Below are 17,626 nucleotides of genomic sequence, written 5' to 3'. Positions count from 1 at the left end.
ATCCACCAGAAGAACTAAATCACTGGAGACTGGCCTTGAAGTTTTCAAAGCCAGGACCACTTTCTGTTTATTCTCCGATTCTTGACTAAGGGGTACAATGTGACTAACTCCACTTCCTGTTTATTCTCTGATTCCTGAGATACAAAGTGGCCAGCTCCTTAGGCTATGACTTCCTGACATGGTGGATTAAATCCCCTCAGAACTGTGGGTCTAACTAAGTCCTTCCTGCTTAGAGTGAGAAAGCAGCCAATAGACTCAGGGAAAAGAGGGTAAGGGAATGACAGAGGGAGAAAACCAGAGAGCAAGCTCCAAGCTGAAGCACCTATAGATTTTGTGTGTGTGTGTGTGTGTGTGTGTGTGTGTGTGTGTGTGTGTGTGTGTGCGCGCGCGCACGTGCGCATGTGCGTGCACATGTGTGTGTTGAGACAGGGTTTCTCTGTGTAGCCTTGGTTGTCCTGGACTCACTTTATAGACCAGGCTGGCCTCGAACTCACAGTGACCCACCTGCCTCTGCCTCCTGAGAACAGATATTAAAGGCGTGCGCCACCACACCCGGCACACCTGTAGATTTCGTGTTCCATTGTCTATGTGTCTCTGGAACCCTTAGAGTAAGAAGCACTATCACTGCATCACAGAGGTGGCGTTGAACTTGCTTTCTTTCTGCCTGAGCTGGGATCATAGCCATGTGCTGCCACACCAGGCTGCTACTCTAGTGGCTCATATTTTAACCCTAAACAGTACAAACTCAATTCGATTAAATCTGAAACAACAAAGCTGTGAGTCCTTTGCAATCTTCCTCCAGGCCACACAGTGTAGAGTATATTTCCTTTCTACACATTGAGTTTCCCCAAAAGGATATGTGAGACCAGACTTTTTTTTGGGTGGGGTGGTTCGAGACAGGGTCTCTCGGTGTAGCTTTGGCTGTCCTGGACTCACTTTGTAGACCAGGCTGGCCTCGAACTCACAGCAATTTGTCTGCCTCTGCCTCCCTAGTGCTGGGATGAAAGGCGTGCAAGACCAGACTTTTTACTAACTGCTTGTCCTTTGTCCTGGGAGTGGCTCCAATTGCTGCTCATATGTTCCTGCTCTCTCGGACACTGGTTACCTTTTCCTTTATATCCACGCAATGTCTTCAGGGCCCTATAAGCTGGTTCTTCATATCACAGACATGTGAGTCGTGCCAGTGCTAACTACAGCCAGCTCACTATCTTCTGAAGAAAAGCATTATTCTTTTGCTCACTGAACCCTTTCGGTCAGAGATTCTGGTAGCCAGTGCTTGCTCTCTGGTGTGATGGACACAGGAACCAAGAAATCCTAAGTCAGTTATGCAGGGGTTTGATAATACAGGAGGACTCTAGTGCGTCTTCGGCTCATTATAACAGGGTTGTACTGAACAGTCTATTTCCATATTCAGTTTGGTTGTCCATGACCACAGTCTTTTTTTTTCCCCACAATTATAATAATGTACCAGTATGCTATTTCCCATGAGTAAGGAACCTGGGATACTAGAATTGCTAGTATCAAATGTTATTTTTAAGTAAAATATCACAAAATGGCTTCTGAAATATTTATGAGGTCAATGAAACAGTTACTGTGTCCTAGAATCTCGCCAGTTACTGCAAAGCAGTGCTGCTTCATTATCTCATGAGAAATCTTTGAAATTAGCTTGACATGCACAGTAAGAAAAGAGAAATAATGCTGAGCAATTCACTACCATTAGACCCCGGTACTCAGAACCCTGAAAATGAAGCAAGGAGAAGGATAGTGAAGAGAAGGGAGGGGGGCTGGAGAAGAGGTGAAAGAAAAATAAGGCAGGGATAATGGCTTGCTCCTATAACTATAGCATTCAAAAAGTTGAAAGCTGGTGAGGATGTGGAGAGAGAGGAACACTCCTTCATTGCTGGTGGAAGTGCAAACTTGTACAACCACTTTGGAAATCTGGCACTTTCTCAGAAGACTGAGAATAGGGCTTCCTCAAGACCTAGCTATTCCACTCCTTGGAATATACCCAGAAAATGCTCCACCACACAACAAGGTCATATGCTCAACCATGTTCGTAGCAGCCTTATTCATAATAGCCAGAACCTGGAAACAGCCTAAATGTCTCTCAGTTGAAGAATGGATAAAGAAACGGTGGTACATTTACACTATAGAATACTACTCAGCTACTAAAAACATGGAAATCCCGAAATTTGTGGACAAATGAAAGAGACTAGAAATGATCATACTGAGTGAGTTAACCCAGAAGCAGAAAGACTCACATGGTATATAATCACTTAAAATTGGGCACTAGCCCAAAAAGCATGTCCCATGAAAGTCTTCACTTACCAGGAGATTGGGATAGATGTGAGGACATCCCCTTGGGATGCTAGGAGAGAGAAATATAGGAGATGGGGAAATAGAAGGATCCAGAGGGCCCCAGAAACTACAAGAATATTGTGATGGGTGGATCAGGGCCCAGGGAGGTCTGCTCAAACTATTGCACTAACCAAGGACAATACAAGTAGTAAACATCAAACCCCTACTCTGATCTAGCCAATGGACAGGACATTCTCCACAGTTATGTGGAGAGCAGGGACTGACTCTGACATGAACTCTGGTGCCCCATATTTGATCACCTCCCCTTGGTGGGGAGGCTTGATGCACCCAAAAAAAGAATAAGCAGGCTACCAAGAGGTCCCCTTCGATCATAGACCTGTGGGGGGAATAGGGTGAAAGCAGGAGGGAGGGAGGAATGGGAGGATACAAGTGATGGGATAACAATTGAGTTGTAATCTGAATATATTAATTAAATAAAAAAAAAGAAGTTGAAATAGGGTTCCCTGACTATGAGGCCAGCCTAGTCTATATACTAAATTCTAGGCTAGCCTGCGCTACAGAATTCCTATGAAAAAAGAAAAAGTATTCACATATTCACATTAGGGATTCCTAGCACCCATCTTGCGTTAATTCAATTTGTGCACTGGTTAACTTTATTAAAGTCATTTTACTTCAGTGTATGATAAACTTAAGCTGAGCCACAGATATAATTGCTTGATATTTGATAAGAGTATGCTTAACCATGATTATAACATTTTCATTTCAGGAGCAATCCAAATGAAGTCTAATTGAAAACCTTTAATAGAAATTTTGACAAAGCTTACCAATGATTTCAAAAACACATGAAACATCTTTATAATGACAACATGAAAATAACTCCTTAATATACCATTCAAGGCCTTTGTTATTTGCACCAGCATAAGTGATTGCTGTTGCTTATTAAGAGCTGTACCCTACCCAGGTGTGGCAATCCTAGCCTGCCTCTGGGGCACGCTACAGGTGCCTATGGTGATTTTCTGTGTGTTCTCTGTCTTTGTAAAGTAAAAGATGGCTTTTTTTAGGCATCTTTTGGTCTCTCTGACTTAGAATATTTTATTCTTTTCATTTTATTTTTTAAAAAAATTTATTTTAATTTTATTAATTTATTCAGATTATGACTTAATTGTTATTCCATCACTTATATCCTCCCATTCCTCCCTCCCTCCTGCTTTCACCCTATTTCCCTCCCCTAGATCTATGACCAAGAGGGACCTTCTCTCCCGCTATACGGTCATAGGCTATCAAGTCTCGTCTTGGTAGCCTGCTTATTCTTTCTTTGAGTGCCACCAGGCCTCCCCACCAAGGGGAGGCGGTCAAATATGGGGCACCAGAATTCTTGTCAGAGTCAGTCGCTGTTCTCCACATAACTGTGGAGAATGTCCTGTCCATCGGGTAGATCAGAGTAGGGATTCGATGTTTACTATTGTATTGTAACCTGCTGAGCCACCTCTCTTATTTAGGGATGAGCAAGTAATGTAATAAATATCTCAAAAGTACAAAACAACATATAAGTACCCTAAAATATTCCCAAAACAACTCAAATCACTAAAAACTAGTTCACTTTCTGTTCAAAACAATATTGAGTATTTCTGAGCATTCAGGACCAAAATGGTAAATGTGGAATTGAACTTTCCAAGACTGATAATTGAAGAAGTTTGACCCTCAATAGAAGTTAGCTAAGAATTGTATAAAGAGGACAATTAAATTGCAGGAAATTCAGAATTATTTTTGTATGTGTGTCTTCCATTCCAGCCCCTTTGGGAAAATATTTATCTCTTGGTGCTTAGGATGTCTGCCTAGTTGTCTATATGTTAAAAATGTGATGGACATCAGGCCAAGGTGTTCTGGCATTACTACCTGTGGGAAGATACAGGGAGAATGGGGAGACTTTGAAAGATGGAAATACAATGAAGATGAATAATTTTCATGTGTTTTCCAACTACAGTTTGCCATGTTGAAATCAATAGGTAAATAAGGAGTGTAGCAAAGAGAGAGTTTGGCTTTCAAGGTCACGTGCATGTTAGCGTTATGAAATATCACAAAGGAATGAGTCTATCTCAAACACTGGAAAGATGTTCCCACAGAAAGAATGATTTTTGCATTAGTAAATCTAGCACTGCGGTGATATATAAGGTTAGTGTTTTAAAATTAATTGAATGCCTGTACAAAATGAGGCAACAAAGAGAAAATGAAAATAGCAATACAATTTCACCTGCAGCAATATTAAAGACATGCAAACATGGTAATAAATTAAAAGATACATGACCTTTGTGGTGAAAGCCACAAAGCATTGCTAAAGACTTTGGCAATGGTGTTCCACACCACGTTCAGGACTTTAGTAGCTATTTATAAGACTGTAGTCCTGTCCACATTGATCTAGAGACACTATGTATTATCCATTAAAATGCAATAAATTTACTGTAAGATAATACCAATTCAACTATAAAATTTCTTTGAAATGCAGATATATAATAGTTATGATATACTTGAAGAATTAAATAAAAATAGATAATTCTTATTATTGGCTTTTGAGATGTTCTAAGTCTCCAGTAATTAAGGGAGTGCCATATTAGTGTGCGCACAAATGAGTAATCAATCAATGGATTAGGAACAGACCATTTGTAAGTACTCAGTTGATGGTCCCTGAAAGCAACAATGTAATCGGAAGATCCTGTCAAATGGTGCTAGAGAAAATGGCTGCTTGATAATGGGGAGTAATGAGCCTATAGAAGATATGCTTGGAGCCTCGCCAGCGGCCTGGGATGCTTTCAGATTTGAGGATCTTTTGTGCCTCTCTGCCTGACTTGCTAGTGCTGACCTGTGCCCAAGTCTCTCCAGTGACTGCCACAGGAACTCATCCTACACTTCCAAATAGAATTGAAAGTATCTAATAGATTTACCAGCCACGCGGGTACCACCAGGACCAATCAAGTGCTACATGAGACAGAGCTGACTTTACCCCCAGAAGGCAGGTTTCTGTAGTGTATTGATGGTCCTCCTGGCAGGATCTAGGACCATCTTGGCTTCATCTGAAATTGTGATTCTTTTTTTAGTTCTTCCATTTTCTCCTCATTTACTTTGGTCCATGTTTCTTCTGGGCATCGTGAATATTTTCTTTATAAATAATTTGCAGTGTTTTGTTAGCTCAAGATCTACTCTTGGAAGAACTTAACCAGATGGATACACATGCGTGCGCGCGCGCGCACACACACACACACACACACACACACACACACACTGAACAAAAATGAATACATGACCTGAAATACAGATCTAAATGTTAAAGCTCATCCTAAAAAAATTAGAGAAATATAGAGGCATGTTTTCATGGCCTTGGATTAGGAAAATACTACTTCAGATAAATTTTATATTCAGTATAAAGAAAAACAGTACATTTGGCAATGATAAAACTAATATTGTCTAATAAAGAAAAATGAAACATAGTATAGAAAGTAAGAGATGCAAAAGCCTGGGAATTTTTAACACTACACATTATCTGATATAGCATTTACACCCACAATGTGGCAAATTTTCTTTAATCAATGAAAATTGAGTTATTAAAAATAAATTGCTCTAAAAAAAAAAAAAAACTATGTAGCCCATTTTGCCATGGTCAACCACACTGGGGAATGAAGCCTACCCTAGAATGCCTCAGTGACACACCACTGGAGAAATAATGACTTTCCCAGTGGACATATTTTGCAAATATCTTCTGGGTTAAGAATGTGATACCCTATGAGCAAATACAGGGGGAGGAGGTCCCCCTCAGTCACAGTCATAAGGAGGGGAGTAAGGGGAAAATGGGAGGGAGGGAGAATAGGAGGATACAAGGGATGTGATAACAATTGAGATGTAATATGAATAAATTAATAAAATATATTTTTAAAATAGAAAAAAAAATAAAAATAAATTGCTCATTAATCACTTTAAAAATAGGATATTTAATACTGTTTGAAGATTTCTAATAATAAAGGTGTACCTACCCTTTGGGGGAAGCTATCCTACTCTCTAAATATGGGCTTAAGAGTAATGACTGCACAGCTTTGGATTCTTACAATATACTCACAGTGACTACTGTGTGGCCATGCCCCCAAGCTAGAAATGATACAGTTGTCCTTTAACAACATAGACACGAAGGAATGCTACTACATTTCTCACTCAAGCAGCAGAAGGGCAATCTACGGACCTTCCTACAACACTCATAAATCTCATAACACTATGCTAGGCCAAAAAAGCAGAACATTAAAGGGCTGTGTGATTCTTTAACTGTAAGCAACAAGATACAGTGTTAACTAATAAAATCAACATAAAGGGAACATGAAGTAACAGAAGTTCAAAGCAGGTAAATTTTAAGGTTGTAGAAGTAAGAATAATAACAACCTTTGGAACAAAACTATGTGTGTAAACTGAAAAGTCACATCAAAGATGTAGTGAGCAGAAATTGACTTACATTTCTATGTGTTTGATAGTTAATAAGATAAATATAAAAATTTAAAAAGCTTTAAGTTTCCTAAGATTAGAAACAAAATATGTATATAAAACTATAGACCTTAGCATAGTCAGCAACAGAAAAAAATGTAGTTGGATAAAGATGCATCCCACTGTGTGAGCTGTGATTTCAAAATTAAAGTCATGGTCTTCAAATACACTAAAGCGTTTGAACTTGGAATTTGTCACAGCCAGGTAAACATATTCAAGGGCTCATTCCCGCGTGCTCAGGGTGGGTTTTCGTAAGTACAAGGTGCATGATAAAGAATAGCACATCCCTTCGAGCAAAAATAGTCTAAAAGTGGAGAACGGATGAATATTTTATAAGCAGATCTGTAAATATGAATTATTATGTGAAACAGAAGGTGAAAATATAACCATCTATGTCCCTAAATACAGGTTACATTCATAAAGATAGGAAGTTTGACGGAAAAGGGAAACAAAGTACACTGTGGCATTAATTCATAATTCATGATTTTGTTCCTAATTCAAAGTCTCTCACATTTGTATGCAGAGAAGTATGTGTGCAGAATATATATTCTATGTTTTTATGAGAATGAAGAGAATCATTACTGTATTTAACCAGCCAAAAACACAATACCATTTTCTTAAAAGAAAGGCAGGCTGAAAAAAATGAGTGAAGATACAGGAAAAAAAAAAAAAACATAAACAGTAAAAGGAAAGAAAGTGACACTATTTATCAGACAAGTCCAAGGGGGAAGTTCTGATGTACAAGCTATCAACTGAACATTACAGAGGCCACTTTTTGTGAACTTCATTGTGTTAAAGAGCATGGTCTGTCGTATAGGGGTGACCTATCATAATAGCAGGAAGGATGTGATTGAAACATAACTGCCACGGCATCCCTAGTAGATGGCTGGCATCTATAACTTTTCAATTTGCTAATGGCAAATAATGACTCAAGCATATTGAAAAATATAATAAATGGGGCTGAAAATGTCAATATAAATGTACCCTCATAAAAACATATGACGTTGGTCAAAAACTGCAATCTTATCAAATTTGAGTTAAGCAGCAATTGATTATATATATCATACAAATATATATGTGTGTATATATATATGAAAAAGCAAACCAAAATTACTAAATTAATGCTTAAGCAATTAGAAATTTTTTGAAATTTAAAAGCTGACCTCCATTTTGTAAATCTGTTCAGGAAAGGATACTTATGTCTTTGAGGGCTCTGTGACAGTAGTGACTGTGGGAGCACCAAGTGTCTGAGTCATCCCTGACTCCTCCAGCTAGGCTGCCATGCTCACAGGTAGATTAATAACCTCTACAGGTCTCGTCACTACAAATCACTGTGAAGGCATCTAAAAGGCACCACATGCTAGTTAGAAAATGTATACATTGCAACCCAAGGGAAATGGCATGAATATAAGAAAGGACAACGTATTAGAAAACAAGAATTTAAAAATTAGCATCAGTATAGATCAAATCACTAAAACTAACTCCTGACAAAATGACATAGGTATGAGAAATGAGGAGAAAAATTTAGTGAGGCAATAGGAAAGGTGAAATCTACACACACACACACACACACACACACACACACACACAGAGCGAGAGAGAGAGAGAGAGAGAGAGAGAGAGAGAGAGAGAGAGAGAGAGAGAGAGAGAGAGAGAGAGAGAGAGAGAGAGAGAGAGAATGCGCTTTTTAAAGGGGATTTTAAAAAACCTGTATCAGAAATAACTCTGCATAATGAGCTCAGAAAGAGATTCCAGTCTTGTGTAGACTGATCAGCTTGAGAGCAAGTGAGAAAGTGATCCCCATCCCTAGTCAAAGCTGCTGCACTCCCAGAGAATCACCGCATTCTCCCAGGTCCATTCACAGTCTCAAGCATGCAAAAATGCAGTTTATTATATAGAGTAAAGGTGCCAAATTTATAGCATCAGTTCCCCAAAGGAGAAAGTAAACCAACTCATGTACAGAAATACATCACAAAAGTGCTTCATTTTTATTACGTAATGCAGATAGGAAAAATTTTCACAAAACCAAATGTTCTATTTTAAAATGCAATGCATTCTTGATGAAGGGACATTTTCTCCAAGACAGGGTTTCTCTGTGTAGCCCTGGTTGTGCTAGACTCACTTTGTAGAAGCGACTGTCTTTTAAACACACACACACACACACACACACACACACACACACACACACCCTTGTAAAATAGCATAAAATATATCAGTTTGCATATGTGTATGCAAATCATCTTTGAAGTTCATGCTAAGTATTCATTCAAGAAAATCTAAAATCTATACTATACTTGCTGTCTGGAGAGATGGATGGATAGATAGATAGATAGATAGATAAATGGACAATCAGCAAATAGGTGGTGGAGAGAGGGGAAAAAAGAGATATAAATTTCAGAATATATACCCCACGTCTATACTCCAAGTTAATAATATTGAAAATCAAAGAGATGAGACTATATTAAGGAGAATCATAACAGCCATATTAAATTTAAAATGAGACGTTGCTATAAATGTTTTTTATTGGGCTCTTGTTTTTCTGCTCCAATGCATGAAGTGAGTAAGATTTCTGCTGCTCAGCAAGAATGCTCTTCCTACGTAGCTCTGGAAACAAGGCTGGCCTTAAAAGAATATTAAACCTGAGAGTGCTGGGGTAAAACACACCTCCACAACCCAGAGTGATGAACTGTTGTCTTTGGCCAAGCACCAGTATCGGTTTCGAAGTACCCAGATTCACAGTTGAGATGATGGGAAATCACCATCCTCCTCTAGCTGAGATTCAAAAGAAAAATCTTGGGTAGCCCAAGGACCTTGGTCATTCAACTTGTACTCCAGAGAGCAACACCTCTTGTTAAAGAAGATTGGGGTAGGGGCGGCTGACACTGGGGCAAAGTGCTTCCTGAAACCCAGCTTGCAGAAGTACTGCTAAGTGTCATCCATCTCTCATAAACCCTCCTGCCTCACAGACATCCCTCAAGTCAGGCTAGAGCACTGTGAATACAAAAGAAATGGATCGATTCTCAGAAAATAGGCATCCATTTCTCTGTGTCTTCTAAGCAGAGTCTGCCTGAAGGAACAGCAGCTGTGTTCTGAACTGGCTTGCACTGGAAGTTGATGCACCTACGCAGGGTTAGGCAAAGAGGGGAAGAATGGAAAGGGGGCGCATTGTGCACAGGATCAAGTCAGTGACCAAGTTCCGATTCCAGATTACACTTCAGCCCAGTGCAGGTTATTTGCAAACCTACCCTCGTGATTCATCAGAGGTTGTCCTGGTGACAATACCCTGATGTCAGTGTTTGATTCTGAGTCTTCTGAACTAGTCTTCAGTGAGCATCTGGTTCCCTCTGGCTGAGGGGAGGAGACATCTGAGTATCTGCCTGCATCCAGCCCTGCTCTTGTACCAGCCAGAGGGGATCTGTTAAACTTCACTCAGGTTTTCGAGCCTAAGCCATATTTCTCACGGAACTTCTCAGTCTTGCTTCTGCAGAAAATGATTCAGGTTGATATTCATCGGCAAGATCTTTGCTTTCTCATGTCAATATTTATTTCTTAAGCGATTCTGTCGGCAAACCTCCAAGGGCAGCCATAAATAGAAAATCTGTATCACCCCATGGAAAACTTCAGCAGACTGGTAGTGTAAATAAATCATCACTCGGATACTTTCAAATATGTAAGACAGACGAATAAAGAGATTTGTAAACCAGTTTGAAGAATATGGGATTCTAAGACTACCCGAGAGGGATATAGGATCAGGGGAAACAAGAGAAATGCACTAGCTAAAGGGGAAAATATGTAATAAATAAAGGCTAAGTATACCATAAGCATTTGCTTGGCTATATGAATTCAAATATGCATATGGTTATACACACATAAAATACCTCTTTCCCCCATCAAATAAATGTCTCATGGCAACAGATGCAGACCATTACAGAAAACCACAATGGCTCAAAATGCAGTGAACAAGTGACTGTGTGGCGGTGACCAGCCCCAACTGATACTAACTGGTACCCAAGTCTCAGGGACATCATGGAGGAATGAGTGGAAAGAGTTTCAATAGCCAGAGGAATGGCAAGTTTGCTGTGAGATTTAGTGTCCTAGAAACGTCAGAGGCTACACCCATGAAGTCTCACTGGTACGGCTGCCTAAATAAGACCTGAAGAAGTATGACACTGGCAGATACAATAACACAGAAGGGGAAAATCTTATGAGTTCTCAATCTCAGACAAAGGACTACAGCTAACTAAAAACGATGACAGGAAAAAAATGTTGCTTCTCCAGCGAAGAGCACACAAACTGCCTATCCAATAGTATCTAGTATCAAGTAGCTAGCCCGGGGATCATATACAAACATAAGAAGTGAGCAGACTATATATATATATATATATATATATATATATATATATATATATATATGTGTGTGTGTGTGTGTGTGTGTGTGTGTGTGTGTGTGTGTAAAGGGTTGGGGCTAACAAGGGAAAAGGAGAAAATATAATTATATTTAATATCAAGAAATACAAATGTTTAAAAAGGAAACAACAGAGAGGCAAATGATGAGACCAATGTACATTTCAAGGGGTCAGCACTGTTGGGAAAACTCTTCTAGGAGCAACCACGATTGTGCCGGCACCCTTTCATATTAAAGCTCCACAAAGCGAGTGAGTGGGAATAAAGAATAGATGACATACATGTGTCATGGGAACCAACCATCGCCCAAGCATATGAAATAGTAAATCATGAGAGCCCTCATTTCTTTCAGTTTCTGCCTTGGACTGACTTGGCTTTCCTCGCCTCACTGTTAGTCTCCAGCTCTTGCCCTCACCACTTTCCCAGTGCCCTCACTACCATTTCTAACATGTTGCCTTGTTCTTCTAACTGTTTTGCAATGAGCGAGGTCATCAGTAGCCCAGTCATTCTCTATCCAGTGTCTTATTTGGGGGATTTTAATTAAATAAAACAAAAAAATCAGATTTCAGGAAAAGAATGTCTTTTTATTTTTGTAAGATTGAATAGGAACTTGCTTGTGTGGAAGAAGAGATGTTTCCTACAGAGCTCAAAAATACCCTGCTGCAGGGCTCTGGCTTCCCACCCACACTGCAATCGATACACAGGGTGAACTAGAGGCTTCTTTTCTCCCCTCTCTTCTTTCAACTTGATATTACGAACACCCTCACCTTCTACATGTCATTTCCAGCCTAAATACCCTGGAACAATAGTTGTCATTGTCTTTGCGTCCTGACAAGGATCCTGTAGCCTAGAAGTTTAATCACCATGTCACCATCACACTTGAAGACATATGAAGGTCATTTATATGTTGGTGGAATAGAAAAAGAAAGAAGAATAAGAAATTAGTTTCAGTTATGTTTGTCACGCTGAGTATTAAAGGAGAATTTGGTAAGATAACAGTGAATAAACCTGTTAAATCAACACACGATACAGGGGATAATTATGAAATAATGTTTCCTCTTCCTCAGGAAATGTGGATGAAAATGCTAATTAAACTCGAGGCACAATGATCCAGCTTCCTGTCTTTGCAACGCTCATCTTTATCGTCAGCGCTGATTAGCTCTGAGGATGCTGGGGCATTATGCAAAGATCTCACAACTTCATACAACTGTGCAATATACTTAGATATAGGCAAGTAATCAGCTGTAAGTCCTGATTACTATTCCCACTCAAAGTCTCTATTGACGGTGTGAGATTAGCATGGTGGATGAGAGAAGACATGGTCCCAGTGGTCAGGGCACTGACAAGGACCTGGCATCTTAACTCTGTTGGTTGTGAAACAGTGTTTCATCCATCCATCCACTTTTCACAGCGATGCCTCCATGAGACTGCTCAGAGTTATTATTGTCAAGGCTACTATTACTATCACTAGGTAACACTGCACAAGCTTTTAAAGGAACAGCCTTCTCATTTCACACCGACATGCGAGCAATTGTCTGTATCATCTTGAAGATGCATGAATGGAGGTTAAAGTATTTTCTCCATCTCTACTTTCTAAACTTCTGAAATACAGAATGGTTACACTGGAAAACCTTAGACAATAGGCCTCCCAAAGAGGTAAATGCAGATGGCCATGCCAGAGCACCATCAGAACTGTTCCTGCAACAAAATAGGTTATCCCAGTCACCAGATGCTTTCACCTGAGAGCAAGACTTCCATAGCAAAATGCTTAGGACTTACTGGCACCTTCTGTGAGTGAGTTAGAACAAGTGAGGAAGGTCATAACCATGGATGTACTTAAACTCCTTCAGGCTGCTTATTCTTCCACATGTAAACTAATAAAGACCGTGTTAGTGTACATCTTAATGTCGGGGCATGTATCCAGTCACAGTAAAGCTGTGCAGATACTTAAAACATGTTGCTGTTAAAGTAAACACTACATTTTAAAGAAGGAACAGTGTTCAGGCCCACTAGACCTCAAATCTCCCAAAATTAGGGGAGTCAATGATACAAGCCCCAAACCTCTGGCTTCCTCAGACAGAAAAGATTCTTGTGGGCTCAGCACTTGTTAACTTGAGAACTTTGTCCCAGCTCTCAGTGGAACAGTCACCTACTACTAAGAAGTACTTAAGCAGGCAGAGTAATGAGCGACTAAAGGTAACATCCCTTGCCTGTGTCTGCCTCTAAGTGGCCCAGGTCTTAACTTTCAGTATAGTTAAATGGTTCACACACAGGTGATGCTGACCTGGTGATGCGTAGCGTTACCGCGGAGTGCTCTCCTGGTGGGTCACGTTGGTACTGTTCTGCCTTCGGAAGCACTCAACAAATAAAGACGGTAAATAGTGGAACTCACATAAAGGCGGCAGTCATTAGTAAGGAATCAATAATTAGTACATACAAATGTGAGTTATTAACTTGTTTCAAAGATACTTTCCATTGCAACAGCATGGTTTCTCTAATTGTTCCCCACTCCACAGTAGGGCAGTTTAAAACAGTGTAACTTAATGCGTCCAATTTATTTCGTCACATTATTTGGAATTCATCCTTTATTTTTCTTTCCCTATCTTCAAGCAGAAATACAAGTTTAAAATATCAAAATTTACTATCTGGAAATACAGTTTTGATTATGCTATTTAATATTTTCCATTTTGCTATTACATTTCCATTTTTCTAAAAGAGGAAAAATAAGGCAAATGGTTCATCTTAATTTTTTTTTGTCAGCTCTGGAAGAAGCAGGGGCATAGGAAAAAGAATATGTCATCATTAGGAAAACAGCAAAAGGCAAATAGAGAGTCACAAATAGAAGCAGCATTGCATAGTGGGGTTGAACTCTTAAAAGGAAACTGACACTTCCAGGATGAAAATGGAACAGAACCAAGACATTATAGTGAGAGTCATTTGGTACTGGAGAAGACTCATTAAAAACGGTGCACAGTGGACACACAGTGTGATTGTTACAGGCTATTTTCCGTGGTCACAATCTCAACATAAGTGTTTTGGAAGAGGCAACAGTATTTTAAACAGCTCATTCTCATTTACAATTTTTTTTCATTCTCTTCAAGTTATGGGTGGGTTCTTGCAAAATATTTTTCCCATGTCACTAGAGGAGAGCCTAGAAAAGTCATTCTGTAAATTTATAGAGAACAATGTAGAATGAAACACTGGGAGATTCAGGCATCAACAAAAGAAATTACCTGTGGGCATTTGCTCCATGTTCCCCACTCAGACATGACACACTCACTGGGACACAGAAGAGAACAGGCCTGGGTTTCTAGGGGAGCATCTTCCTGGTTGCACAGGCTCCTGTTCACTGCCCCTCCTTCACTGTCTGCAGTATTCACACACCTGTTAGGCAGTGTTGGTGATAAAGATAGATACATTCAATTAGGATGAGCAGAGAAACCAGGAAAAGCAAACCAACGTCTCGATCTTCCTTATTCAGTGGCCTTTTCTTGTATGATAACTCAGTGAGGACCTATTGACATGACAAGTAAAAGGAATGTTTCGGGTAGTGGATGTCTTGTGCAGTGCCCACTCTCCAGGGGCCTAGAGTGTACCCAAGTTCAGAGCTAAGTGGATATTCCTTTCATTTTTACAAATCTTGAAAGTTTCCTTCTGCAAATACTGAATAGATGACTTTATTTCAGCCAGAACCTTCATAGTTTTTGTGTCTCAAAGTTCCCAAACCATCTCGGCATTTCTGCCGCATATTGTAAGGGATAGGACAAAAATGTGAAAGTAATCAGTCATTATTACAAGCTTTGCATTTTACGTGGCTTTGTGGGAATGCAGCCGTGACAATCAAAGGGTGATGTGTAGACATTGCCGTTTCCCACGACAGCCCAAGGCTGTACATTATACCCACATGACCAACCAAACCTCTACATCAACTTTGAGATAAAACACACATAGCGACATCCGTCATCAAGTTCTGGTTACACATGATGAAAAGTCAATCATATCTAAATCAGTGTTATACCCAGAATACCTGGACAATACCAAGATTTGGCAGAAATGTCAGTAAATCACCTTACATTGTTGGTTGGAAAGTACTGAAAACAAAACAAAGCAGGGTGAGTGTTTCTACCCCACATAATCTGGCATTTAAAAAGAAATGTGCACAACTCACACCAAACCAACCACAAAAGCTGGAAATGTACTTATGGTGGCAGCCTTCATACAAAACCCAGCTAGAAATAGTCCAACTGTTCAATATTAAATAACATTTGTGCCCACTGTTTTAAATTCCACCGAATCCAACAAAGAGTGACAATGCATGGAGTATTGCATGCAAAAGGACATGGGAGACACAGATATGCTATTAAAGGTTGCCACACACAAAGTGTCTATAATCTATAATGATTCTTTCATATGGATGTTTGACACAGACCAATACTAATTTGTCAGATCAGACTAGAGGTTATTCTTAAAGGAGTGGTTGGTGACTAATAGGGCATAGGTAATACTAGAAATACTTTGCTTCTGACTTTGGGTTTGGTTCTAGAAGAACACGGGTTTAGGAAAACTTGCCCAGCCATAGTTACATGGTCATTTATTTCTATTTGTATCTCAGAAATATATTTTAATTTTCCCTACTTCCAAAAGTTAAAGAATGTGTTATCCACCAGGCTCTTTTGCTAGATGTCAGAAATTATTTATTGTCAATACTTATTGATTTAGTCATTTTTTGAATCAAGGTCTAATATACTCCAGGGTGGCCTTTGAATCTCTAATGCTCCTGGCCCTACCTCTTAAATCTTAATGATTATAAACATAGCCTGGTCTTATTTAATAAATAATTTTGAGGGCTTACTATGGTACCACTGCCCTAACTGGTTATTGAGGTACAAAACCGGAAGAAAATTAGACAGTCACTGTGTTTGTGAGTGTTTTGTTCTAGTGATGACAATAAAAATGAAGATAGACATGGCAACAATATCTAGACAGTGGTACACATTTAATACCTCAGGTCTTAGGAGTCTATGGCATGAAGATTGTGACTTCAGGGCTGCTAGAGACCAGCTTGACACATGGCATTTGCTGGTCTAATAATGCCAGATATCAGGGTGTTCACTGTATCCATCTTAAGAGCAATATCCCATGGCATGTGATGCCTGCCTCCTGTCCTAATTATTCTACCTTTCACCATAAGAGTTCCTTTTAAAACATTAAAACAGAAACTTCAGGAAATGGGGTGGAAAATTAAAACAAGCTGTGTGAGTGAAGTAATGAAAATTTAACCATTGTATACTGAAGAGTAACAGAGTGTGGTGGGTCAACAGGAAGAGCAAGGCCAGGCACAGCATCATCGCTAGTTTCCATTTCTTCTGAGTTAGGAGTCAGTAGGAGAAGGATGGTCCATAGAATAGCTTCAGCCTCTTTCCTGGGACAAACTGAAAAAAGCTAAGAAGTGCTTTCTTTCTCGACTGCACAAACTAATCTGATATTTCTTTGTTTTACTGAGAGAGAGACGTAAGTCTTCTGGATGGTGATAGCCAGCGGATACAGGCATTGATTTCTGCTCACTTCCAATATACCACAAAGCCAGTAATAAAGGCATTTGCCACCAAAGTATAATTAATGGTGATGATAAGAAGAATCACATCTTCCTCTTCTCTCCTCCAGACTCTTACAGACCCTGGTGAACAAACTGTGGGGTGAGGGAAGCCATGTCTTCCAACTACTGGGAACATGGTACCAGATTTTTGCAACAGATCAGATGACTCACATTGAGTAGTAAGCCTTCGAGAGACATTAATGAAAATAACTACATTTACATTACAGAAAACGCTGATGGAAAATTCTAGAAATTGTAGTACCACGTATTTGGGGATATGTATTGGGGTGAAGATGGGGTAAAACACTAGAGGGCTTTGAGAATGTGTGTAAGAGGTATCTAGACCCTCAGAAGCCCTCCTGCAGTGCACACCATGTGGGGATTTGTCCCTCTTCTCTCTGCAAGCAACTCAAGGCTTACTATCTGGAGAAGGTCTCCAATGGCCGTGGATTAGAGAATAATCGTCACACTAAAGGACTTTATATGTCAACAGGAATTCCAGTAATATCGACTGAAAATGACATCATCAATAACTTAGTAGCTTAATCAGTGGGAGGTTATTTTCTTACACCTGTGCAGCACAGATACTCAACACAGGTTTCCTGGAGCCTGAGTGTAGATGCAAGGGTTGACAAAATGCAACCACTCTCATTCCTTGTGTGGCACTTTCCTCCATCTCCAAGACAGGGTCCTCATTCTTTTCATATCTTCCATCTGCTGTCACACCTTCCTCTTTCTTGCTCTTCTACTATTTTAAAGCCTCTTGTGAACAAACCGTGCCCACCCAGA

At 39.7% G+C, this 17,626-nt stretch overlaps 1 protein-coding gene across 1 annotated transcript in view; it reads right to left on the bottom strand.

Moving 5' to 3' along the window:
- Thsd7b (thrombospondin type 1 domain containing 7B) overlaps window positions 1–17,626 on the bottom strand; it is an 839,983-nt gene that overhangs the window by 66,865 nt on the left and 755,492 nt on the right. The window contains exon 17 of the mRNA XM_051147323.1: window positions 14,475–14,625. Coding sequence (XP_051003280.1) covers window positions 14,475–14,625 — 151 coding nt within the window. The remainder of the gene's footprint in view (window positions 1–14,474; window positions 14,626–17,626) is intronic.

The sequence above is a fragment of the Acomys russatus genome, chromosome 6 (genome assembly GCF_903995435.1).
Source record: "Acomys russatus chromosome 6, mAcoRus1.1, whole genome shotgun sequence".
In the NCBI taxonomy this organism is placed as follows: domain Eukaryota; kingdom Metazoa; phylum Chordata; class Mammalia; order Rodentia; family Muridae; genus Acomys; species Acomys russatus.
Note: the sequence above shows the minus strand (reverse complement) of the source record. Positions and strands in the feature narration are given on the sequence as shown.